This window comes from Megascapheus bottae, chromosome 10 (genome assembly GCF_031878675.1).
Source record: "Megascapheus bottae isolate mThoBot1 chromosome 10, mThoBot2.hap1, whole genome shotgun sequence".
NCBI classification, from domain to species: Eukaryota; Metazoa; Chordata; class Mammalia; order Rodentia; family Geomyidae; genus Megascapheus; species Megascapheus bottae.
This window is the reverse complement of record NC_143518.1, coordinates 21,433,422-21,460,263: the sequence shown is the minus strand read 5'-3', so window position 1 is coordinate 21,460,263 and position 26,842 is coordinate 21,433,422. Positions and strand designations below refer to the sequence as shown.

The 26,842-nt window shown below is 48.0% G+C and overlaps 1 protein-coding gene across 1 annotated transcript in view; it reads left to right on the top strand.

Moving 5' to 3' along the window:
• Qsox1 (quiescin sulfhydryl oxidase 1) overlaps window positions 1–16,319 on the top strand; it is a 36,486-nt gene extending 20,167 nt beyond the window's left edge. The window contains exons 6-12 of the mRNA XM_090340317.1: window positions 1,816–1,961; window positions 3,745–3,879; window positions 6,256–6,385; window positions 10,979–11,101; window positions 12,431–12,578; window positions 13,557–13,736; window positions 14,544–16,319. Coding sequence (XP_090196443.1) covers window positions 1,816–1,961; window positions 3,745–3,879; window positions 6,256–6,385; window positions 10,979–11,101; window positions 12,431–12,578; window positions 13,557–13,736; window positions 14,544–15,298 — 1,617 coding nt within the window. The 3' untranslated portion in view covers window positions 15,299–16,319. The remainder of the gene's footprint in view (window positions 1–1,815; window positions 1,962–3,744; window positions 3,880–6,255; window positions 6,386–10,978; window positions 11,102–12,430; window positions 12,579–13,556; window positions 13,737–14,543) is intronic.
• The last annotated feature ends 10,523 nt before the right edge of the window (window positions 16,320–26,842 follow it).

Here is a 26,842-nt window from a genome sequence, read left to right as displayed (position 1 = left end):
CCAAGTTGTCTCTCCACTACTCCACTGCACTGTAACAAAACATGAGGGATGACCCAGTTCCTCATGAGAAATTGGGTCCCTGACTAGCAATGCACATTGAATTTCCATTCAGTCAGTCTATAATATATCTTTAGTCAAGTTGCCCAAGTTTTCTGAGTCTCATTTCCCTGTCTATAGAATAGTAACAGTTATATTTCTTTATAGTATTGCTGGCAAAGTCCAGTGAGACAATTTAAAGTGAAGGGTCTGGATTTGCAGCTGGCACATAGTAGGTGCTTCATAAAGATCTACCTCATTGTCTGATGCAGAGACATCACCCACAGTATTTCTGGTTTCTGAACTTTCCCACAAACTACTTGGAACTTTTCCCAAGTACAGATTTGGGATATAGTGCATATCAGTGAACAGAGATGATACCTCAGAGGGTAAAGTTAACATCACTCTGGGGGCATCATTTTCCTGCTGCCTGCTTGGGGCTGATTCAGAAGCCTCGCTAGGCATTCCAGTTCTTCAGGGAAAGCACAGAGGACAGGGAGCAGCAATCAGCTTTCCTGAAGGAGGAAAACTTCTCTGGAGACTCTATCCACAACTTGGGTCACCCAGAGATGATGGATAATGCTGATTGGGAAAATGATCTGCTCTGCCTCAGGTTCTTCAGCTACAAAATAGGAGTTTTGTTATTCCTAATAACTAGTTACCTACCTACATGTGCTAGTCACTATTACATATATTTTTATAAAATTAACCCATGTAATCTTCATAACTGCCTTCTGAGATTTGTATTATTGTTTTATCTTATCTTTTCTTTTTCTAATCATCCTGGGGCTTGTACTTAGTGCCCAGGCACTGAGTTCTACCACTGGAACCACAGCTCTACTTTTGATATTTTTTGTGCGTAATTGGAGATAAGAATCTCACAAACTTTCCTGCTTGGGCCGACTTTGAACCTTGATTTGATCTCAGACTTCTGAGTAGCTAGGATTATGGGTGTGAGCTACCAGTGCCCAGCTTTTTTTTTCCAAGCAAAGAAATTGAGTCAATAATGCTTTCATCCTATGGCTCTGAATTTACCTGTTGGCATCATACTGTGCTGCCTGGAACAACAGTTCCTAGTACAATGTCATTTTGGAGATTGAAGGAGGCAATCTGAACAAAATATTTCATACAGATTAAGTGTTATATTAAAATGAATATGCCATGTCTGGCAAGCATATTGTTCTGAATGTAGATGGGATATATGGAATGCTTTTTAAAAAGAATACAGCTAATTTTATTTTGCCATTTTCAAATACCTTTATTAGAAAGGAACTTCTAGCCAGACGCGGTGGCGTACATCTGTAATCCTAGCTACTCAGGAGGCTAAGATCTGAGTATCGAGGTTCAAAGACAGCCTGGGCACTAAAGACTGTGAGATTCTCATCTCCAGTTTTCCTCTAGAAAATGGGAAATGGGGCTGTGGATCAAGGGTAGGGCAGTAGCCTTGAGCTGAAGAGCTCAGGTACAATGCCCAGGCTCAGAGTTCAAGCCCCATGACCACCACCACCAATAACAAAAAACTTCGATTCATCTTGTATTCAATTCACCTTGTATTCAATATAGACATTAAAGATTTTCTACACAGTCCAAGGACCCTCCTCTCAGGTGGTTGTTGACACTTGTTGCCTGTGGGTTAGTGGCACAAGGGTCTTGTTCTTCATGACAGTCTGCACAGAGCACAGTTGCTGTCTTGGTGCCTGCCCAGCACTGATCTAGGACCCAACTCCTGGCTCCCTCTGTCCAGTGGCTTAGTCCCCAAACATCCTGCTGTCTCTGCAGGTAATTCTGGACCTGTCTCAGTATCATGGCCTGGCTGTGCGCAGGGTCTTGGACACAGAGGACTACGTAGTAACCAAGTTTGGTGTCACTGACTTCCCATCGTGCTACCTGATGTCTCGGAATGGTTCTGTCGCTCGAATCCCTGTGTGAGTGTGCTCTCTCCTCACTTCTTTCCTCTCCCTGTACTCATCCTTCCTGCCTAGAAAGGGAACAGTCCTGACAAACATTTAACCCTAGAGATTCTTCTGAGGACAGGTGAATCACCCCAACAGGAGAAGCACATTTCTGCCTCTCTGTACAGGACAGCTCAGTGGTCTGACTTTAGCAGCTCTGACTGTTTCTACACCATCTACACCCAGACCTACCCCATCCTCCTCTGTCCATAGACAGACTCATTGGCAGGCTGTAGGCCTGGCAAGGACTCAGATATGCCTGACCCTCCCTCCCTTTGGTTTACTAATTGCAGAAAAGTTCATTAGGAACCAGACAATAGCCTGTTCCAAAATGCCAGGAGAAAACAATCAGGCCAGCATCAGCCCCTCTGTCAGCCTCTGGCTGCTGAATGGCCTGTTAAATGGCGCCAGATGGTGCCTTGGTGCCCTCCCTGGGCAGATGATTGATATCGGCCTGGCCCTGCAGGCAGCTGAGAGCCAGGGATATCAAGGCTCTTCTGAGGTGCCCAATTTGCTGCTGCTCCTCAGGGCCATTAGTGCCACACAGTGTTGAAACTGGGCAGAATGGCCACTTGCCCTTGCCCTAGCAAGATCACCAGGTGGCCCTGGGACAGACCTGTCAGAGTCAGGAAGCATGATGGCCACAGGGGGAGGGGGAGGGCTAACTTCCAGACTGGCCCAGAAAGTACCAGTCCTGGTGGGGAGAAAAGGCATTGTTTTCTCACTCGGAATTGGTGGAAGGGAAAATTGTTTATGACGATGCCACTCCTGAGCCATCTGCTCATCAGTAAACACTGAGCCAGGATGGTGGAGGGGAAAGCAGTGTCAGTCCCTGCTGGGGCATCTTGTCACTGCTGCTGGGTTTGACCTCTCTGTCTCTAGGTAGCCTGGTGAGTAAGAGGGAGTTTGTGCTCTGAAGACATTTCTTGCCTGCTCTTGAGCACTCCTATATCAGAAGAGAGAAGTCTTATGATTGTGAAAATCCTGATGGTTCTTTGATATTCATGCTTTTTTTTTCTTTTTGTAGTACTGGGGTTTGAACTCAGGGCTTTGTGCTTGCTAACAGTCATATCCCCATACTGGAGTCATATCCCATACTTCTTTTTTCCTTTAGTTATTTTTCAAATAGGGACTTGTGTTTATACATGGACTGGGATGCTCCTGTTTAGACTTCCCACATAGCAGCAAGGGCAGGTATATACCATCATGCCCAGCTTCACTGGTTGAGATGAAGTCTCTTGAACTTTTTGATCAGGCTGGTATTGAACTTCGATCTGCCTGCTCTCTGCCTCACATCTAGTTTGGATTACAGATGTGATCCACTGCACTTACAGTGTCTACTTTTCTTAAATGTCACACACCAAACCCCTTGACTTCCTTAGGAAGTAGTGTTATCTGTGATACACTGAAGCAAGCTTATAGGTGGAAACTGTCATAAGGTCAGCTACCTTTTGGGTCTGCAAGGAAAGTAGTCAGATCTACCCATTCTTGTCCATGAGCAGATTATTATTATTATTATTATTATTATTATTATTATTGTGTGTGTGTGTGTGTGTGTAGGTAGGTAGGTAGGTAGGTAGGTACTGGAGATTGAACTTAAACCCTCTTGGGCAAGGGCTATACCACTTGAGCTACACCTCAGCCCAGATGTTTCTTGATAAGCCTTTCTATTAGAGAGGCGACCCTTCCCAACATTGGCCAGCTATGGGATTTGTCCTTTGTACTTACTGATTCCCTGTGCTCTCTTTCCTCACAGGCTGGTAGAATCCAGGTCTTTCTATACCGCCTATCTGCAGAGACTCTCCGGGATCACCAGAGAGGCGCCCCCACCCACAGCTGTGCCAGCCGTTACAGACAACATAGCACCCACAGTGTGGAAGTTTGCAGATCGGTAAGGCTTACCGATATACCACCATGGTATTCTCCATGTAACACCTCACTCCCATCTCTGCTGTGGTCACAGATCACACCTTCACGTGCACATTTGTTCATTCCCATTCTTGTCACAGGTACACCTGTGTACTGAGTCTAGCCACTCATCCTCCTATGACCGAGGATGACCTTGAACAGCTGTCCATGTTTACAGGGTCTTGCTGGGTCAGAGCACAGAAGTTAATGGGTGGCCTTTCTGGTGTCTGTGCTGGGCCCCAGTGCTGAATAAATAGCATGTCACATTTTCCACCATGATAGAAGGAATGCTACTCAGTGCCCACATCCCTTAAACAACACTCTACTCAAGAACAAATAGAGTCCAGGAGTTTGGCCTAGTGGTAGAGTGCTTGCCTAGCACACACAAAGACCTAGGTTCGATTCCTTGATACCACATACATAGAAAAGGCCAGAAATGGTGCTCTGGCTCAAGAGGTAGAGCTCTAGCCTTGAGAAAGCCCAAGGACAGTGGTCAGGCCCTGAGTTCAAGCCAGGACTGGGAACAAAAAAAAGAAAAAAAGAACAAATAGAAGCTGGGTGTGGTGGTTCACACCTGTAATGCATAATCCTTGCACTCAGGTTGCAGAGACCAAAGCAGAAGATTTTGAGTTTGAGGCTAGCCTGGGCTACATAGTGAGTTACATACAGAGTTACTTATATAGGAGACCTAAACCCAGTCTTAAAATAAAGCAAAAATGAGACAAAAAAAACTGGAAGAACAAAGAACAAATGGATTCAATGTGGAGGAATGATGAGAGTTTTTTTAGTAAACCATGGGGGAGAGAGAGACTGAGATAGGAATGGTCATTATGTTCATTCCAATTAAGATTGTTCAGGTCATTCAATTTATCCTCATGAGAATACTTTTTTGTGTGTGGGGAGACACTTGAGCCCATGCCTTTTTTTATTGGTTACTTTTATTTGGGGGGAAGGACTGAGGATTGAACCCAAGGCAGGCACTTTTCCACTCAAGCTACTCTTCCAGCCTGGCTTTTTGCTGTTATTTTAGAAATAGAATCTCCCAGACTTTTCTGACTGGGATGGCTTCAAGCTTCATTGCCCCAATCTCAACCTTTTGAGTAGCTAAGATTACTGGCATGAGCTACTGCACTTGGCTCAAAGGCTAATTCTTTTCTTTTTCTTTCTTTATTTTTTCGGCAGTTGTGGGGCTTTAACTCTGGGCCTAGGTGCTGTCCCTAAGCTCTTCAGCTACTGCCCTACCCCTTGAGCCACAGCGCCACTTCTGGTTTTCTGGAAGTTAATTGGAGATAAGAGTTTCACAGACTTTCGTGTCCCAGCTAGCTTTGAACCTCGATCCTCAGATCTCAGCCTCCTGAGTAGCTAGGACTGCAGGCATGAGCCACCAGCACCTAGCTCTATAAGGATAACTCTTAAAGCAGAGCACCAAAGGGGAAGCTTGAAGACACCAGAGTGCAGAACAGAAGAGGACTTGACTTGAAGATAGAGCAACTTTGGGGATTGGCCTTGTTGAAGGGGCAGAATGATTAGGTAATTTTACAGAGGCCCAATTTGCCTAAGCTCATTGTGACCAGAACCCAGTTCTCAGGAAGCAGGGAGAGAGAAGCAGCTAACATTCAAGACTGTTTCCACCGGATCCCTGGTCCGCTAGGGGAAGCATAAAGGGCATGAGTTGATGAAGCCAGCTGGTAAAGTCTGAGATGGGGCTCCACCTGAGTCATGAAAGAAACTATTTTTGCCCTCCTGCACATCAGCCTTAGTGGGTGGCTAAACTCATGGCCTTTCATTTCACAGAGGACCTGGCATTTCCAGTAGTGTGTGTGTGTGTGTGTGTGTGTGTGTGTGTGTGTGTGTGTGTTGTGTGTGTGTGTTCCTAGCAGTCTTTACTGAGAACAGAAAGAAACAACCTAACACCAATGACCTGAGGAATGAGGAGTGAGTCACAGGATTGATAGGCTGAGGGCCTGGACAGGAGAAACCCCTGCTTCCCCAGCAGCTGCTGATGGCTGTGCTAAATAAAGCTGTGCTTTATTTAGTCCTCTCAGCAACCTGTCTGTGAACACAGGTTTATTCCTATTGTATACAGGAGGAATTGGGGCCCATATTGGGACCTACTAATTGCTTTAATTTATACTTACAAATCCATAGGAACACTAAATAGCCATTTTATACTATAAATATGAATCCCTAAAGTTATTCATCCAAGCTCACTCACCAAACTGCTGGCAGAGCCAAGTGCTAACATACAGGCCTCTGAACATGAGATGTGCCCCTCCTCTGCTCTCTCTTCAGCCCTGGGTGTCCTGCCCAGCCCTGCAGTTAGTTTCCTTTTTCCTCTTATTTCTCTCTTGCTCTTCAGCTCCAAGATCTACATGGCAGACCTGGAGTCTGCACTACACTATATCCTGAGAGTAGAAGTGGGCAAGTTCTCGGTTCTGGAAGGGCAGCGCCTGATGGCCCTGAAAAATTTTGTGGCAGTTTTGGCCAAGGTGAGTATAGGGCCATGGCTTTGTCACTGCTGTTCTACACAGGACTAGTGTGCTTCCTGCAAGCCACACACTGTGTCAGCCCCTCCTCCCCAGAGCTCAGCATTTGTCTAGACGCTTAGATACATAGTTGTTCCTCTCTGCCATGGACTGGTTCCCTCCTCCTTCAGCCAGGGGGTTGTCAGCCCATTGTGCCAAGCATAAATGCCGTGTGCAGGAGGGTGGGTTGGACACAGGGCAAGAAGCCCCGACATCTGGATGTATTCCCAGCTGTTCATTAGCCATCACTCTGCTTGCCTGCCTGAGTTCTCCCACCCCAGAATGTGGCTTTACATTCCCTGTCATGGCCATTGGAGAAGCAGGACCCTGATCACGACGGTGGAGAGAATACTCTTCTGAAGCTTCTGTCTCACCTCTCAATCTGATCCTGAACCCTGGCTCTGCCTACCTTACTCCTTGGGCCTTTTCTGAGAAGGCCGATGCTCTTTGGAGTGGTGCTAGCATTTGTTAGTAGTTGATTCTCTTACTACTTTACAATGTGGCAAGTGTAGTTGTTAAGGGTTCCAGATGGCTTGCAAGGGGTGCACATTACTTGCCTTAGGGTTTCTAGAGGGTTTGGACCAGAGCGCCTGTGTTTGAACTCTGCTTGTGCGCTGTCCTTGAACTTGTGTGTGTGTGTTGTGTGTGTGTCTGGGTCATGGGGCTTGAACTCTAGGCTTGTGCACTATCCTTGAACTTCTTGGCTCAAGGCTAGTGCTCTACCACTTTGAGTTACAGTGCCACTTCCTTCCACTTCCAGTTTTCTGGTGGCTAATTGGAGATAAGAGTCTTATAGCTACCAAGGAGGCTGAGAAATGAGGATCTCAGTTCAAAGCCAGCCCAGGCACAAAGTCTGTGAGACTCTGATCACCAATTAACCACCAGAAAACTGGAAGTGGTGCTGTGGCTCAAGGGGTAGGGCAGTAGCCTTGAGTAGAAGAGCTCAGGGACAGTGCCCAGGCCCAGAGTTCAAGCCCCACAACTAACAACAACAACAACAACAACAACAACAACAAAAGAATCTCATGGACATTCCTGCTGGGACTAGCTTCACTGTGATCCTCGGATCTCAATGAGTGCTAGGCATAAGCCACTAGCCCTCAGCAGAGTCTGTGCTGCTTTATTTCTTTCTTTTGTGGGAGAGAGGTAGGCTGGGTCCCTATTGTCTCTGTGCCATCTTCCCTCCTCCCTTTTCTTTCTTTTTATTTTGCCCACAGCCCTCCTCTGAGTGAGACTCTGGCTCCCTCTCCCTTGCTGTACTCCACTCTGCACCTCTCTGTGCCTGGCAGGCAGAGGCTGCTGCTGAGTGCACATGTCCCCTTGGGCTGCCTGTGCTTCCATGTGCCCTCCATGTGCCCCTCTCAGCAAGTCTGGGCTCCAGAAACTTCTTGCATCTGTCCTTAGTCTCCACTCTACCCAGCCCCACCCTTCCTGGCCCGCTTGGTTTTACCTGTGACTAAGTACGCCATGGTTACCCTGGAGAGAAGTTACATCCTTCTCGTCCTCTTAGAGGAAGCTGTTGAGGGGATGAAGACCTTTCCCTGAGGCCTGCGAGTGCACTGCCCCAAATGACCGGGCCCAAAGGAAAATAAGTCCAGAGCAAGTCCTTGTTATCTTCCTGCCAGCTTGCTTTTCCAGCAAGGCTCAGGAGATGAAGACACTCCTCTTTCTCCACTGTCCTGGGGGGGGGGGGGAGAAGAGAGAGAGAGAGAGAGAGAGAGAGAGAGAGAGAGAGAGAGAGAGAGAGAGAGAGAGAGAGAGAGAGAGAGAGCGCGCTCCCCAGCACAGTGTTTCCTATGTGATACATGTAGCTCTCAGCTGTACACAAGCTTGGATTTGGGGTGTTTTTTGCTCCCCCATGGGGCTATGTGTAGCCAGTATGAGGACAGAAATGTAGAAAGTGCCTGAGCTGGGGAGGGATGTAAGCAGCACCCTCTTTATGTTCTGCTCAGTGCCACCTGCAGCAAGCGATGGAACAAGGTGGCGTCCACCAGAGGCCAAAGCCCTTAAAAAGACATAGGGACCCTTGGAGCAGAGGACAGAGGGAGGCCAACCAGGGACAAGCCACAGCAAAATAGATGGACCTGGGGTCAGGGTATTGAGGCCCCTCTGACCTTTTGCCAGCCCATCCTCCCAATATTCTGACCCTATCCTTGCTGGGGTAGTTTCTTCCTTGATAATGGAAACAACTGTGTTTCCTTGAGCTGATACTCTTATCTGAAACTACACTATTATTTGTTTACTTTTATTTCTTAAATTCCTGAGGGGATGTTAGTATTCTTTCCCTCTTATAGCCCAAGCTTAGATTCTCACCCACCTCACCACTGCCCTTTACCACTAGAGGGCTCATTGTAGGCCCGGCCTGCCTACTCTGCCAGTTCAGCCTCACATGAACAGCTGGAAAGAATGGCCACTGGGTGGCGTGTGGTCACCAGGGTTTCCTGACTTCCTATACTCCACAGCCATAGAATATGTTGTTCCTTCTGACAAGATGGCCTTAGAAGGCGTCAGGTGTCAGCTCATGACCCCAGGAGAAAGTCAGTGAGAAATGTTGACTAAGCTGTAAGTCTGTGTGTGTGAGCAGATGGGGAAGGAGGACACTGAAGCTCAGCTCTTTCTAGAACTTCTCACTTAGGGAAAGGGGTCCAGGCTCCGAGGTTTAATAAGAGTATTTGATGAGCCAGGTGCTAGTCACTCATTGGGCACAGGCCTGTAATCCTAACTATTCAGGGGGCTGAGATCTGAGGATTGTAGTTTGAGGCCAGCCCAGGCAGAAAAACTCCCCATAAGACTGACCTCCAATTAACCACTCAAAAACCAGAAGAAGCACTACTCTTGATTATAAAGAGGCTCAAGGACAGCATCCAGGCCTTGAGTTGAAGCCTCACAACCAACAAACAAAAGAAGATTTAGTGGCATTCATAGAGGACTGGATCTGGTAGCCTATTTTTCCTATTTATTCATTTTTATATTTTCAGGGTCCTTCTTCAAATTGTGTGTGTGTGTGTGTGTGTGTGTGTGTGTGTGTGTGTGTGTGTGCATGCATGTGCTTATGCATGAGCACACATGCAAGCACATATACATATAAGCATGTGCACACCCCAGCTGTACTTCTAGCTATTGTTCTGGATAATTGGAGATAATCTTATGGACCCTTCCTTCCCTTCCTTCCTTCCTTCCTTCCTTCCTTCCTTCCTTCCTTCCTTCCTTCCTCTCTCTCTCTCTCTGTCTCTCTGTCTCTGTCTCTCTCTCTCTCTCTCTCTGTCTCTCTCTCTCTCTCTCTGTCTCTCTGTCTCTCTGTCCCTCTCTCTCTCTCTCTCTCTCTCTCTCTCTCTCTCTCTCTCTCTCTCTCTCTCTCTCTCTCTCTTTCTTTCTTTCTGTTGTGGTTGTTTTGGTCCTGGGTCTTAAACTGAGGGATTGGGCGCGCTCTCTCAGGTTTTTTTTTGCCTGAAGTTAGTGCTCTATTATTTCCCATTTTTGGTGCTTAAGTGGAGAGAAGAGTCTCATGGACCTTCGCGCCTGGGCTGGATATAAACCTTGATTCTCAGATCTCAGCCTCTTAAGTAGCTAGGATTACAGATGTGAACCATCAGTCCTTGACTCAGTGTTTATGTTTCTAAATTGTGCTGACTCTGCAGCTTGAACTCAAGCCTGAGAGCTGTCCCAGAGCTTTTTTTGCCCAAGGCTAGTGCTCTACCACAGCTCCACTTCTGGCTATTTGGTGACTAATTGGAGATAAGAGACCCTCCTGCCTAGACTGGCTTTGACCTTTGATCTTCAAATCTCAGCCTCCTGAATAGCTAGGGTTACAGGTGCCCAACTTCTCAAATGGTTTTCTTTGCTTCTTTTTTCTCTGTAATTTTCTCAGGGTCATTTTCCTCCTCCATCTGCCTCTTCATGGTTTTATCTGCCCTGCTCTGTTGCTCTGCCTCCCCACCCCCACTCCTACCCATGCACACATGTGCACGCACACATATATCCTCCTCCCTGGAGTCCTTGTGGTTTTAAAGTGCTGATACTAATCAGATTTGAGTTGACGTATTGTCAGAGTAGCTTTTCATGTTCCTCCGAGACTGTGGGAGCTCCCATCAAGATTTGGATGTTGGCTGTAAGCCCCTGAGCTGGCTGGTCCCTACTGGTAGTCCATGAATACAAATGTAAGGTCTTTTCTAGCCTAGCCAGCTGCTCCCAATAGAAGACTACTTGAAGAGCAGCCCTGGGGACGGCCTGGTGGTCAGGCCTTCCTTGGAGTGGTGGCATGTGATGGTGCACGGTGCACGTTAGCATGAGAGCCTCAGTCTTAAGCGGAGAGACCTTTGGGAACTGTCCCCACTTAGGTGTCCTCCCTTCCCACTTCTTCCCTTTTGTCTTACCGGCTTCTAAGAGCAAAGGCAGTGAAAAGTTCACATCTGTACCTTAGGCGGACTATTTTCCTAGTGGTTTTGGAACGTTCTAGAGAACTTGCCTTGGACTACCCTTGCTCCTATTCTTTATAGGACTATGAGAGTGGCAGAATGGCTTTTTAACTCCACAACTTCCTCTTGTTCCTTCCCGTAGTACTTTCCTGGCCAGCCTCTGGTCCAGAACTTTCTGCACTCTGTAAATGACTGGCTTGTGAAACAGCAGAGAAAGAAAATTCCCTACAATTTCTTTAAATTTGCTCTGGACAACAGGAGAGAGGTGAGTGTGGGAAACAAATGAGTATTTTTTTCACCATCCTTAATATTTAAGGGAGTAGAAGAGGTCAATATTTTAATCTCCAGCCTCCTTCAATTTGCATTCAGGAAGCAGAGATCTCATTCCATTAATAATTGCTAAACTGCTACTAAGCGCTATGTGCATATCACTATTTTTTTTTTGTCCATCATGGGGCTTGAACTCAGGGCCTGGGCTTTTGCTTTTTTTTTTTTTTTGCCAGTTCTGGGCTTGGGCTCAGGGCTTGAGCACTGTCCTTGGACTTTCTCAAGGCTAGAGCTCTACCACTTGAGCCTCAGCACCACTTCCGGCTTTTTGCTCTGTATGTGGTACCGAGGAATCGAACCCGGGTCTTCGTGCATGCTAGGCAAGCACTCTACCACTAGGCCAAACTCCTGGCCCTGGGCTTTTGCTTTTAACACTAGCACTGTACCACTTTGAGCCACGATCCCCTTTCTAGTTTTCTGGTAGTTAATTGGAGATTAGATTCTCTTGGACTTTTCCTGCCCAGGCTGGCTTCAAACTGTGATCCTCAGATCTCAGCCTTCTGTGTAGCTAGGATTACACACATGAGCCACTGGCACATAACAAGCATGCCCCTTTTAGTGTCATAAATGAGTAAAGAGGTAGATATCCTCATTTATTAGATAAAGAAACTGAGTATAAGAGAGATTAAATAACTTGTCTGAGAGCACATAGTGCTAGTAGATGACTAGGAATAAAAGACAGTGAGACAGTGGAGTTTTTGTCTTTTGTTTTGTTTTGCCAGTCCTGAGGCTTGAACTCGGGGTCTGCGCACTATTCTTGCGTTTTCCTCAAGGCCAGTGCTCTACCACTTGAGCCACAGCACCACTTCCAATGTTTCTATGTATGTGGTACAGAGGAATTGGATCTGGGTCTTGGTGCATGCTAAGCACGCACTCTACCACTAGTCCAAACTCCCTGCCCCAACAGCAGAGTTTTTAAATGTGACTTTGCTGCCTCCAGGCCCAGGGTTCTTTCTGGTATCCTGCTCTTGTAGCTATTTGTACAAGTAGGTGCTTTTATACATTTCTATAAATTTATAGACTTGTCGGATATCAAAGCTTAAAGGGCTTTAGAGATTAGCCCCTCGTTTCGCAGGAGGTGAGGCTAGAATGAAGGTGTTTCCAAACCTGCTGACTCCTTGATGCATGAAGCTTTGAGAACATAGGCTGAGCCCTAAGGGTCGTAGGTCTGTGAGCTGACTGTGGAATCTCTGGGAAGCATCTCTCATCCCCTCCTTTCCCACAACTTTTTTTCTGTTGTGTACTTACTTGCACACGTGTCCTTTAGGACTCTGTTCTTGCTGAGAAGGTGAACTGGGTTGGCTGCCAGGGCAGCCAGCCACATTTCCGAGGCTTTCCCTGCTCCTTGTGGGTCCTCTTCCACACCCTGACTGTGCAGGCGAGTCAACAAAGTGCAGAGTCTTCGCATGGACCAGGTAAGTCCCAGCTGGTTTCACCCTACCATGCCTCAGAGCTATTGTTCTCCAAGAGGCAAGTTTGCTCTCTGCTGTATACATTTAGGGTTGGGTGACACACAGTTTTGGAAACTTGAAGCCCAAGATGGAAGTGTGGCAGAGTTGGTCACTTCTGAAACCTCTCCCTTTAACTGGCAGATGACCACCTTTACTGTGGCTCTTCACCAAGTCTTCCTGCCTGCCTGTGTCTAAACTTTCTCCTTGATGAGGAAGCTGGTCATAGTGGACTAGGACCCACCATATAAATGTTACTTTAAGACCTTGTCCCAAAGATAGCCATATTCTCAGGAACTGAAAGTTAGAACTTGAACATGGAGATTTTGAGGCCAAGACCAACAGGAACAGAGAACAACAGAACAGGCATGGAGCCTGGGAGGAAGAACAAGAGCACTGTGGCATGGGGCCTGGAAGGGAGGGAGGGAAGTGAGCCTAGAGAGAAGTCAGGCAGAGACAGCATGCTAGCTTGAGGACCTTGCTGAGGGATGGATTCCCATCTCACTTTTGTATTATGAGAAACTTCTTATTTGACAAGGGAATAAAGAAAGATGATTTTGCAAGATTGTTGGAGAGATGGTGGGCTTTGTGGGATAAGGAGAGGCAGGGCAGCCAATCAGAAAGCTGTAGAAATAAAATAGTTCCAAGTGATAGATTGGGCTGTGGTTGCCAATGAGCCTATGGAGAAAGTAGTCAGGATTTAGTAGAAGTGAGGTTTAGGAAATTGGGAGGAAAAGGAGTCACCTCTAAAATGACCCCTGGAAAGGGAGAAGTGGGCATGGGGAGCCTACACCCTCCTTGTTAGGAGGCATTTGTGGAGGGGTGACTGTAGCAGAGCTGGGAAGGACCAGCTGTCCTGTGAAGGGAACAAAGGTAGAGCTAGCTGGGTGGGACAGCCTATAGGGTCTCCTCCTCCTGTAGTGACAGTGTCTCCTCCCCCTGTAGCCAGTGGCCAGGAAGTGCTCCAAGCAGTCCGGAGCTACATCCGCTACTTCTTTGGTTGCCGAGAGTGCGCTAACCACTTTGAGCAAATGGCTGCTGCCTCTATGCACGAGGTGGGAAGTCCAAATGATGCAGTTCTCTGGCTCTGGACTAGCCACAACAAGGTCAATGCTCGCCTTGCAGGTAAGAGAATGCACCCGGTGCAGTTCCCAGAACTTGTCCATTGTCCCAGTCAGCCTGGCCCCTCCTCTCCCCTCAGCCTGCCTTGTCCTGCCTACCTCCATCCAGCAGTTGGGTAGAGAGGTGCACCTGTGGAATTGTACCAGCAGGAAATGCATCCCTTTCATCAACACAAGTAAAATCTCGGAAAACTGTGAAGGGCAAAAAGGACAGACACTGGTAGACCAACCAGCCTGCAATGCAATTTGTCCCATGTCTTCCTACTCTGGCCATGTCAGGTTCAAGATGCAAAGCCAGCTTTCCTCTGGGAGAGTTCCTAGAGCCAGAGGACTGGGGTAGGATAGGGTGGGGTGCAGATATATCATTGATTGCCAGCCTGCTGTGCCAGGCTCTGTGCAAGTTTTTCTTTTTGCTTTCTTTCTTTTTCTTCTCTTTCTTTCTTTCTTTTTTTTTTTTTTTTTTTTTTTTGACAGTTGTGAGGCTTAAACTCAGGGCCTGGGTACTGTCCCTGAGCCTCTCTGTATTCAAGGCTAGCACTCTACCATTTGAACCACAGCACCACTCCTGGTTTTTTCTGTTTATGTGGAACTGAGGAATGAAACCCAGGGCTTCATGCATGCTAGGTAATCACTACCACTAGGCCACATTCCCAGCCCCTCTGTGCAAGTTTTCTATGAATCTCTTGGCTCCATTTCTTTGAAGGCCCTTTGTGCAAATAAGGAAGTAGATATTCATCATGGGGGAGTGAGTTCTGGCTTCCTTCACAGGCCTGGAGTGTCTCAGCCCGGTTGTGTGTGCTTCCTTCTCCAGGTGCCCCCAGTGAAGACCCCCAGTTTCCCAAGGTGCAGTGGCCACCACGTGAACTCTGTTCTCCCTGCCACAATGAGCTCGGCGGGGTGCCAGTGTGGGATGTGGATGCCACCCTCAGCTTCCTCAAGGTCCACTTCTCCCCAAGGAACATCATCCTGGATTCCCCTACATCTGGGCTGGCCCACCAGAGGGGTGTGCAGAGCTTTACAGATACCCCAAAGCTGGTAATGGGCGCATGGAAACTGACACCCAGAACTTCAGCACTGGGCCTTCAGCAGGCTGGTACTGCAGGGTCCCCCGGACCTGAGGCAAGTGGCCCCCAGGATCTGTACCCAGACCTCAGAATGACTAGAGCTAGGCCAGAGCAGGGATCTATTGAGCATGTGCAAGAGCTTCAGAGGGATGTGCCAGAGCAGCCCCAGGGGCAGCGACACTTGAGTAAGCGAGACACAGGGGCCATGCTGCTTGCTGAGTCCTGGGCTGAGGTGAGCCACCTCCAAGGCCTTTCAGATCTGAGGCAAGGGGGCCGGGGCTCCAAGCAGCTGGCTAGAATATCTGATGGAGAACCAGAGCTCCCAGCTGCGAGGGGCCAAGGCCATTGGCTACAAGTGCTAGGAGGGGGCTTCTCTCACCTGGATGTTAGCCTTTGTGTGGGGCTCTATTCCCTGTCCTTCATGGGCTTGTTGGCTGTATACACCTATTTCCGGGCCAGAATGAGGGCCCTCAAAGGCCATGCTGGTCACCCTGTGGCTTGAACTGTCCAACTTGGGAAAGGGTAGGGAAGGCAACTGCTATCCATGGGGCTTTTCCAGCCCCTTGCCTCCCTCCACCTTTTACCCCTGTCCAACCTGGGAAAGTGAGAAGACCAGAAAGCCAGTTGCTCTAGTGAATCCTTGGTGGAACAGGGAAGGAGAGTCCCATAGACAAAAGACTGAAATTTGGACTAGCAGTTGAGGGAATGGGAAAATAAGGCCCTGGTCTCTCAGCACCAATTTCCTGTTTTTCAGCTTATCTGAAGTCCCGCCCCATTCTTGCTGAAGCCTCCGCCTCTCCTGATTAGTCTTGGCTCTAATTTGGAGCACACAAGCTCAGAATTCCCAAGGCTTCCTGCCCAGAGAAGGATCCCAGGCTGGGTGGGGATTCAGTGACACTCCTCACTGCATTCCAGGGCTCCGGCTGCCCCTGTCTTCTTTGGGTCCATGAGGAGGCTCCTTTGAAGAGGAAGAGCCACTTCCGGCCTATCTAACATCCCTCTCAGACCTATGAGGGGTTTTGCTTTAGGGAGGGGATCTGGAATCTTCTGGAAATCATTCTCATTTCCCAGATCGGGCTAAGACGAAAGTTTCTGCCATGCAAGTGTCCTGGGTTGGTGTGGACCCACCCAGATGATGGTTACTGGGCTGTGGGTGTGGCTTGCTTGGTGGATCCCGACGAGGTGGCCAGTGCAGGAAGCATGCTGGGCTTTGTGGTACCATGGCGGTGGGCTCAACTCTGAGGGGTACAGTGAGAAGGATGTGATTTGTGTTCTCCCCATGGGGCTCCTTCCTTTGAGCTGGGTCTTTGGGCTTTTGTTGTGGTCTTCTAAATCAATGCTAGCTGTTGGATGTGGAGGGTGCTGCTTGAGAGCAGTGAGGAGTGTGCTCTCCCTCTAGGTTCCACCTCCCGGCTGGGAGAAGTCCTGGAGTCTGAGGGCCAGACACCGCTGTATATGTGCTTGGTTCCCACCCTACCCACCACTAGGGAGGGATGTGGAATAAATTATTTTTGTTAAGGCAAGCATCTGTGTGTCCTTTAATTCCTTGGGATCCTAGTGTCAGGGTTTGGACATGGTATGCAGCCTCCACCTCCCCTAGGAGAGAACTCACAGTCCTCCCCACGCTTCCCCAGAGTGCTCTGTGCCCAGCCTCCAGGTTCTATATGTAATGGAGACTGTCTTCATGATATTGGTCTTGCGACCCCTGCTCTCCCCATCTCCCCAGCGTGCCTGCCTGAGAAGCCATCAACACTTTCAGGCCTCAGTTCTTGCAGGATGAAGGGCTTGCTGGTCTAAGCAGGCCTGGCTGCTGCTCAGCAGGAAGTCACCCGGATTAGAGTGCTTGCCCCTAATCCAGCTGGCTGGATTTTACAGGGATAAGAGCAGCTGATAATGAACCTCATTAAGGGGGCAGGAGCCCTCAATCCGATTTGGGGTTTTCTCTGACATCTTCACTCTGGTCAGATGGTCTCAGCACTGAGTGGAGCTAGTTGAATGCTAAGGATAGCCCTTGTATTGGACAGCTGGTGTCATTTGACCTCTTTAGCTTCTGGGACAGTTTCCTTCTCCATGCCTCAGCCTAAGCCACCCACCTGCCCCATCCATCCTCCTGAGCAGCATGTGCTGCGCGGGCCCTGGCTGGAGTCTGAGAGACAGATAGGCCAGCACATCTAGCAGGCAGGGCCAGTGCTCAAGGCCTGTCAGCCTGCTGCCCCCCCCCCCCCCCCCGCCACCTGGTTTCTTTTTAATGTCAAGTGCAGAGGATTCATGTCAGCAACTCCTATAGACTTCACTGACCACCTTTTCAGTCCAAGACCTGGGTGTTTACGATTGGAGCTCAGCTAGAACTGCTGTCATGGGCTGCTCTGGTTCAGTAGGGTCTACCCACGGGGGAGATGGAGGCGAGGTCCTATTCAGGAACCTTCTTAGCGTGGGTTTCCCTCCTCACAGCATGCCTCATTTTGCCATGTCCCAGCCCCTCTGATTGATAGGCAGGGTGTGCCTCCTTTGCAGGACTGCTGCCTTTCACCTTGATTTCCCCAGGGCTCTGGTCCACCGCTTTGATAAGCCAGCCTGCCCACCAGCTGGTCCCCTCCCCCACCAGGCTGCCAGGCTGGGAGCTGGGACTGGCTGTGCCTTACACTCCTTGCGGCGTTGTTTCCCTGACCCTTAGAAGGCTCCTGTGGCAAAAGAGGGTCTGGGGGCAAGGATATGTTTCTTTTGTTGTTGCTGTTTTATTTTTTTCTAGGGCTAGAAAGACCTGCTTGTGTGTGTGTGACATGTGACCTCCTAAAGACTCGGGAGGTGACAGCCAAGCTGAACTATGAAAGATGAGTAGGCATCTGTGAAGAAAATAAACAGAAAGATGTATCACAAGCAGAGGAGAAAGCATACTCTCAGTCCAATGAAGCAAAGTAGTGAACTTGAGAATTTCTAAGCAAAGAATGTTTTCCTGCTGTCTGGAAATAAGTTTTACAAATAAACACACACACACACACACACACACACACACACACACACACACACACACAGAGGTAAAACACAGAGGTAAAAGGTACAGATGGAAATGAGTGCTTCCTGGGGACAGACACCAGCAAAGAGAAGATCCAGAGGCTTATTCAAGACCTGGGATTCAAAGCCAATAAGTGGAGGGTGGGAAGCCAAGAGCTCTCTATTTCCTACTACAGGAGGCCCAAGGGAGGCCATATAGGGAAGCCCAGGGGCAGGCCACCCCCGAGTACCCAGAGGAAGCCCTTAATCTGGGTTGGGCTACACTGAGGAGTTAAGTCTACCCTGAAAGATAGTGAACTTGGAATCTGATGTCTGAATCTGAATCCAGCTCTTAATACTTCCCAGATGTGTAACTGATTCTTGAAGTCCCCTTGTTTTTGTGCATGAGTAGAGCTAAGCTACCTCACTCACAGACTATTGTGCCATGATGGCCAAAAATAAAGGGCACACTGTTCATGCCAGCTTCCTGTCTTACCTCATACAAACTTAAGGGAGTCTGCTGTGCCTAGGTAGAGTACCATGCAGGTAAGGGATTCTGGCACTGTGCCTTTAGGTGACATCCCTGAGTTACCTCAGTAAGTGCTACTATCTAGGACTCAGTAATGATAGAGCTCTTCATAAATGACCCCTAAAAAACCTTGGGTTTTAGCTGGGTGCCCATTGCTCACACTTAAAATCCTAGCTACTCAGGAGGCTATGATATAAGGATTAAGATTTGAAGCCAGCTCCCACAAAAAAGCCCATGAGACTCTTATCTCCAGTTGACTAGCAAAAAGGCCAGTGTAGAAATGTGGCTCAAGTCATAGAATTCCAGACTTAAAGAAAAATGCTAAACAAGAGCACCAGACTCTGAGTTTAAGGCCTAGTAATGGTACAAAAAATAATTTTACTGTAGGAAAAAATAAAGGGATGACTGGCTTATGATAAAAAGTCCAAAGGAGCTGAGCACAGGTACTCAGAAGGATTTCAGCACTGAGGTTTGAAACCAGCCTGGATAAGAAAGTCTATAGACTCTTTTTTTCCAATTAATCACCATAAACTGGTAGCAGAGCTGTGGCTCAAGTAGTAGAGTGCTAGTTTTAAGCACAAAAGCTTATGGACAGCGCTCAGACCCTCAGTTCAAACCTCAGGACTGGCAAAAAGAAAAAAAATGTTCAAAGGAATATCTATGAAAACATGATATATAATACAGGTGACTACATAAATCAATGAATTAGTAACTGCTGATACAAAGCTGGCTTCATATATGCTTTATACCAAAGATGGATTGTTCAGGTTTAGAAACATAAATATGAAACATAAATATGAAAAATTATAAAGCCAATAAAAGAAAATATGAGAGTATACTACTTAGGTAGAGTGGTAGATCAAGTACCTTTTATACAGAAAGTTCAAAGCTGAAACCATAAGGTAACGTATCAATGGACTTATCTTTCAATGAAGAATTCCCTTCCATGGAAAAGTAAGCAAGGGACCACAAACTGGGAGACAATCCAAGAGACTAACTCAAAAAAAAAAAAGAAAGAAAAAGAAAGGAAAGAGAAAAAGAAAGTATTTGGATGATCTAAGACCTCAGCTGTCATCTCCCTAGTTAGACCCAGGAACGACTCTATCCAACAGGCCTGGCAGGATATTCTTCTTGCCCTTGATCTGGGAGGAGCAGGGCAATGAGATGCATAGCTGGGATGACACAGCAGGTGAAGAGCATGCCAGGGCCAGTGGCCAGGCTTGCTGGTCAGCTGGCCAAGCCCTCTGTGAACCAAGGGTAACCAAGTCAAGCTCCCAGCTCTCTGAGAGCAGTCTTAATCATAGTAGTCCCAGCTCTGTCCTTGAGCAGCAGCATTGAATGGCATCGTGTGTGGTAAAATGGACAAATTACCCTGACGGGTTCCAATTTTCACTCTCCAGGAGCAATTCCCTGTAGGCCCACTCCAGAGCACAAGTGTGAAACACAGCCTTCATGGTGGATTAGCAGCCGAAAGGAAGCTGTCACTTCTCAACATCAGAGGGAGGGAGGGGTGCTCATTCTGTTTCTGGAAGAATTCCTTTCTGTGTCCAGCCTGTGTCTAGAGCAATACTTCCTGTCACCACTGTCCTCTCTCTGAGACGAAAAAGAATGAAGCCATAGTGTGGCTGTATTTTGGGGAGGTGTTGAAGAATTATAGACATGTTTTGAAACTCACTACCAGAAGCCGTAACCGCTAATACTTCAATCTGTGGGACAGAAGATGAGCTGCCCCTTCCAGAGGACAGCTACAGGCAGGCTTTTCCAGAGAGAAAAGAGAGATGGGGAAGTAATGCTCATAGCCAGGAAATTGACCTGTAGAGTCTCATACAACTTACCTGGAAGTGAATATACAGAATGACAAGCCTTGTGAGTATAAGCAGTCACCTCCTTCTCATGGCAAAGTGAGTTGAGGGGTGATCCTATAGAAAGAATAAGAGGTTCACAGGTTCATTGGGAAATTCACATCCGTCATGGGATTAGGAGGAACAGAGAAAGAGGAGCTGAGATGCTAAGAGAAAACAGCCATGTCCTAAGATGAACGAACAGCCTGGAGAGTTGAACCAGATCCTGTAGGCAGAAGTTTTGGGGGTTTTTTTTGGGGGGGTGCAGTTATTCAGCGGAGCAGGGCACAGCCTGAGGTATTTCTTAAGATGTCATATCCTAACAAGTCCAAGCTTTCCTCAGCCTGTAACATACTGAGATCTTGCTGCTCTGAAGTGTCTGTTCTGTTGTCTCTCTGGCTATCCTGACAGGTGCCTGGGTCTCTGCTGAGACAGTAGAACTTGTGAGTTTCCAGGTTTCAAGATCGCTCACTGCCAAACCCCTGCCTGTGTCATTCATTTGTTACTGCAGTGCATCTCTGAACTCTTGAAAGGCATAGGGATCACATTCATGATTAAAAATGGGGAAGTTTTCTGCTTCAGCAGAATGGACTAAAATGACAATGTATCGAATCATTTGCACGTCACTCGCAGGTATTTGAAGTCTAAAAACAAAGGAAGAGGCAGTAATGCTCACCAGTCAATCATTTTCACCTCAATTTTCCAGCCCTGAGCAGGGAGCTGGGGCCTCACGACTAGTTTTGACCAATGGGATGCGAAAGGAAATGATGGAAGTCATCTCTGTACCAAGGGACCAAAGTCCACACAGTTTCTCTTCCTTTGAACCAGGCACTTAAGAGTCCATACATTCTAGATGATGTCATTGTAAAATATTACATCCTACTTCCATTTATTGTGGTTTTGTTTTGCCATCAAGGTTCCAGGTGTCTCATGTTCTGATTTATTTCCTTTACCTATCGCTATCTGATGAACCACCTCCAACAGTCAGCCTCAAACAACGCCCATTTTGTTTGTGTACAACTCTGCAGTCTGGGCTAGTTTTCACTGGGCACCTCTTCTGCAGGTCTTGCCAGGACTATTAATGTGGCTGTGTTCAGCAAGCTGGCAAACCGAAGGCTAGGCTTTGCTGAAAGTAAGCTCTCCTCTCTCTGTATCTTCACCCACACTCACTCCCATCTACCTCTCTCTGTCTCTCAGCTGAACTAGTTGGGGTTCTTACAAGACTGAAGGATTTAAAGCTACTCAGAATGCCTTGCCTGAAATGATAACTTCTCTGTACATCACTTATTTTTATTGTATTTATTTTTGCCAGTCCTGGAGCTTGAATCAGGACTGTCCTTGAGCTGTCCTTGAGCTTTTTCAAGGTTAGTGCTCTACCACTTAAGCCACAACACCATTTCTGGCCTTTTTCTGTGTATGTGGTCCTGAGGAATCGAATCCAGGGCTATGTGTGTGCTAGGCAAGCACTCTACCACTAGGCTACACTCCCAGCCCCTGTGCATCACTTTTACAATAACAAATAAAACTTAAACCCAGTGTGTGGGGGGAAAGGGGAATTCCAGGTTTCCTATAGCTCAGTCGCAGAACTAATTGTCACTTAGGCTGTTTAATTTGTTAAAGCAAGTCAAAAGCTCAACCCAGAATCAAGAAGATGATTCTGCAAGGACACAAATACCAGAGATGTGGTTCTTTGAGCCACCTGTGCACCATAGCACCAAGATGCCCTTTCTAGCTACTCCAAGCCTCTGAATCCTGTATCCACACTGAGGCAGAAACCACTCACTTGGGATACTACAGTCATTACATTTGTCTGGCTAGGCAGTTGGGCTTGGAGGCTTCTGGGAATAGAGTCAAGACTCAATTTTTGGGAGCTGACGGGGAAGGGCTGTGGAAAGCAGGCAGAAGTGGGGTGTGTTCCCTTGGCCTGACTTACCCCAGTCAACAGTGGCTGATGGAGAAGGCTGGTGCTTCCATTTCTGGACTTTTTTCCCAGCCTTCCTTCTGCTTTAGCTCCCATCACAGGACACCATGTGGCGAATGTAATAAAGTCCATTGAGTGCCACGGGAGAGCAGGAAGTACATAAAAAGCCAGGGACCATTACAGATGAGAGGTAAGTAGGGCCCTGACAGCCGCATCACTGTGAGTATCTAGCCAGCTGACCACACTAATAACAGTGCCAATAATCTAACCAGGCTTGACAGAGCCACCATTGCGGCTCAGCTGCTCTGGAGAGCAGGTGTCCCTTGCCAGCCCCGCTGACCCCAAGAGGAAGTGGTTCATTTTCCCCTCATTCTTGGGCTGTAGCAGCAAATTACTTATAAACTTATTCATGCTTTCCCTTTACGTACAAATAGTTCCTAAGAAGCCCACTGTGCTGGAGTGCTATGTATAGAGCTGAACATAGAAGGGTAATCGGCCATTTTGATTCAGCTAGCAAAAAGAGGTCGAGAAAGGAGCCCAGCACTCCACTTTGTGGAGCCGTTCCTCAGGGCAGGCACGGAGTGCAGAAATTCTGCGATGATTCTGAAGAAGCCAGGACCAAGAGGCATCCACACTGCGTGGTTAAATGCCTTGCCAAAGCTCTCTCAGCTGGTACATGGTGGGTGCCCAGCACCACAGCACTGATAACCTTGAAGAGCAAAATGAGAATCAGCAATCCTCAAGGCCTTCTCATAGCCACCTGGCTAAGTCCTCATGTGTAGACCACTGGGGCGAGGTGGGGGTACCCAACCCATTGAGAGAAGTGTGATTAGGGATGTTTTTGTCCTGAAGACAGCTGAGCTTGTGCTCACACCATGGGGCTGTATACTTGAGGAACAGGACACTTGTCAGCTCTTTGTTTTCAAAGCCTAGACCCTGGGAAATTGGACCAGCCCCCACCAGGAGGCACCTGGCTATCTGCCACACCAGCCAGGTCTCCTGACCTACAGGATCTTCAGATCTACACCCTGAAAATCAGGCAGGTGTCAAGGATTGGCTAGGAGCTCACTGGATCCTAGCACGTGGGCGAAGAATTCCCCTTCAAGAAATCCTGAACTTCAGGGGGTGGGCAGAACAGGCCAGGGCTCTCTTGAGTCCACAGCCTGAAGCATCCTAGCCTGCAGCCTGGGGACACTTGTGTCTTTATATCCCACACATTCCTTCCTGCACACTGAGCATCCCCTTCCCAGCCCCCAACACTCTGCCTTGCACTCATCCCTTTGGGTAAGTGCAGCTACCCCAGTAATATAAATGCATGATTTAGCCCCTGGTTTAAAGGTTAAATGTACTAAGGGCTGAAATTCTGCATCCCCAGGGCACATGGGAAGCTTTCGGAGAGACTGTGAGAGGAGGGTCCCATAAATAAGGTCTTCATGCACATGGACAAAGACTGTGCTTTAAGTATTCTCAGAACTTGTTTTAAGTTGTGTGTGCTTACATCTCTCCTAGTTCTAGAAATTGTGTAAGAGTCTCCTAAGATTACATTGCAGATGGGTTTAATACATTTTTGTTCAGCAGATCAGTTTAATAGCCATAAGGTGAAGGAAATCAAGCAGCTGCAGCAGGATCCAGAGGAGGGTCCACCCATCCACCTGCTATGAAATAGAAAGTGAGAGTGGAACTTAAAGGCTCTCATAAGGCTTGGAATCTAGAGTCTTCTGCCAAATCCTGGGCAGCATATGTATATACACTGAGTAGCTAGTAATAGCCCCCAATGTCTGTTGTTGTGGTTTGGGTTTTGGGTACTGGGATTTGAACTGTGGGCTTTGCAAATGCTAGGCAAGCGCTTGTAACAATTGAATTATGCTCAAGTTGACAGTGTTTGTTGCTCGTCATATGTGCACAGGAGTAGATTAACAGTTCAAGAAATGTCTAAGTTATTATCAAGCCCATTTAATAGATGAATTTATTTCACCATTCAGTGTTATGCTCACTTCAATTACCACTATATGTTCCATTCTCTGAATCTTGGCCACTGTATTTCTCTGAACCCACTGGCTCCTTCTAAGTCGCAGATTCCCTCTGCCTCTTGCCCTCTCCACCTTTCCACCCCCCTCCAGTCTCCCAGCCCCCTGCACTCCAGCCCTCCTGAACACCCAGTGATCTCTCCCCATATACCTCTGACCCCCTCCACTCATCCCTGCTCCAGATCTGCCCCATAACCCATCTGTGCCTCCCACCTGCCCTCACTCACTCAAAGGGGACCTATGGGGCTGCAGGTAGAGAGAGATTTCACTCCTAGAGTGGGTGAGGACCAGGATGAAAGCAGGATGGCTGAGCCACCAGAGGCTACCACCTGGCTCCCTGAGCAGTGGGACAGAGCTGGCTAAGCCATGGTGGAGGTGCTGGGCTGAGCTAATCACCTAAATGGACACAGGCTGTTGAGAGACAGGCTCTATTCCCTAATAGAATTTGCCCTCAAGTGCAATTTAATTTTCTCTGAGGCGGTCTCCAGCCCCTCTGTTACCCTCCCCCTAGGCAGACCCAGCTTTCCCCAGCTTCCAAAGGGGAGTAGAACGCCTTTTCTCAGAGCAAAGAGAAGGCCTGCACTAGGCTCTGTCCTGCAGTCTGGAGCCCCCACCTGCATGCCCCTCTCTGGTCCCTCTCTGGATGGGGGCTTAGCCTCCCAGACCCCACTTCTCTTGACAGCAACTGGCCAAGACAACAGCTCCTCCTCCCCATCCTCTGCATAAAGGCAGATTCCTCAGGCCTCTGGTAAGTTCATATGCTTCCAGAATTCTCTTTGTCCTGCTAAGGCTTATTGAGGGCGGGGGTGAGGGGGGGGGAATGGACAGGAGGGGTGTGGGAGCCAAGGAGGTGGGAGGGTGTGGGCCTCCTGTACACACACTCAGTATCCTGCAATTTAGGGCACAGTTCAACTCACCAGCACCCTGGGACTCTCCTAGTTTCCCCAGCCTTTCTCGAAGTTAGCTTTCTCTCCAGCCACTTCCCATTTCCCCATGTCCTGAAACCCGACTCAGGCCTCTGGGAATCTGGGTCCCTGGGAGACTTGGAAGCTGAGGGAATCTGGGCCCGGGCTGTCTGCTGATGGAGTGGAGGAGGGGAGGTGGTGCATCTTTGGTAGCCTCTTTGCCTTTCCTTCATTGGCATCCCTTGAGAGTGGTGCCTGTGCCCCTCCTCTTGTTCCCCCCTCCAGGAACCGGGGCTCAAAGGAGGTCTGGGCAGGTTCCTGGGGGCCTAAGCCCTGTGATCATGGGGTTCTGGCCATGGCAGGGATCATTCTGGACCTCAAAGAGAAGCCAAGAGGGGGTGCCATGATGTGGTTGGGGGGAGTGGGTAAAAATAACAGCCAGGACCCATGAGGTTGGCTGGGCTTTCAGCCATGCAGGAAGCCTGAAGGGAACCGTTGTGCCCTGAACTTCAAGCAGTCCCCAATCAGTCCCCTTCCAGCCTGATGCTCTTTTCTGGGAGCCCTAGGGAGAGAACTCCAGAATTCCTTTTCCTGGGCTGTCAAAGCCTTGAAAAGAGCAGAGGGTGGAGCTGAAGATGACAGTGAATAGATGGGTAGAAGGTCAGGGTCAACTGCTAGGGGGAGGTGGTCATTCTTCAGCCACCTGACCAGCTTGTGCAGCTGAGGTCTCCTCAGCACTGTGGGGGCTCGTTGCTTCTGAGGCTACATTTGCTGCTATCTTTCCTCTCACCCCCAGCAAATGCTTATTACATCCTCATTTGGTACCAAGTACTGTGCTAGGTGCTGGGAGGAAAGGGGACTATATAACATACCTGTGTGTAGTGTGTGTGTGTGTGTGTGTGTGTGTGTGTGTGTGTGTGTGTGGTGTATACAGTCCCATGCAAGTCAGAACTCCCTAGAATAGGATTATTCCCTAAAAGGACCATACACCAGTCACTAGGTAATTTTGTATTTCCTACAGCCATGCTAAAAGAAGCAATACATGAACCTGATCTATCAAAAATACTCACTCCATGTGTGAACTAAACTTAAATCTGAGTGAGATGTTTCATTCTCTTCTGTATATTAAGCTTTCAAAACCCAGTATATCCAAATTCTGACCAGCCACAAGGCTATGCACACTATACCCACCACGGCCAGTGGCTGCCAAGGACTGTACAGCAGTTCTGCAGCTCCTTACACTGTCAGGAAATCTTCCAGAAACCCAGTAGAAATGCAGAACTCTCCGTCCCAGACCTCTGTAGTCCTTGAAAAACTCCACCCCCCACAACTAAAAGAAGAAAAATCTGAGGAGCTATGGGGGCGGGGGGGGGGAGATGAGATGGAATGGGAATATTTGTAGAGCATTTGCCTTAGGAGATTTTCATATTGGATCTCTTATGATATCTTAAGGCTTTTTCAGGAGACTTAGCTGAGAAATACTCAAATCAAGGAAAACAGAGGCTTAGTGAGTTTCACTTCACATAGCTGTAAACCTCAGAGGAGCCTAGCATCAGAGAGGACTTATTCTGAAGAATATTTCCTTAGGGTAAATCTTTTGCTCTCCCCCACACTCAGAGCTCTCAGTATTCCTCACAGGAGGGTACTGAGTGCCCTGTCCACTAAAGATACTTAACATTTATATATGGGAAGCTTAGTGTATGATAGGCCTGTGCTGATTTATATTAGGTACTCAATACATGCATAAATTAAGAAATGATCAAGGCACTGTAAACATTTTTTTTTTTTTTGGTCTTTTCCTTTTTGGTACTGGGGATTGAATCCAGGACACT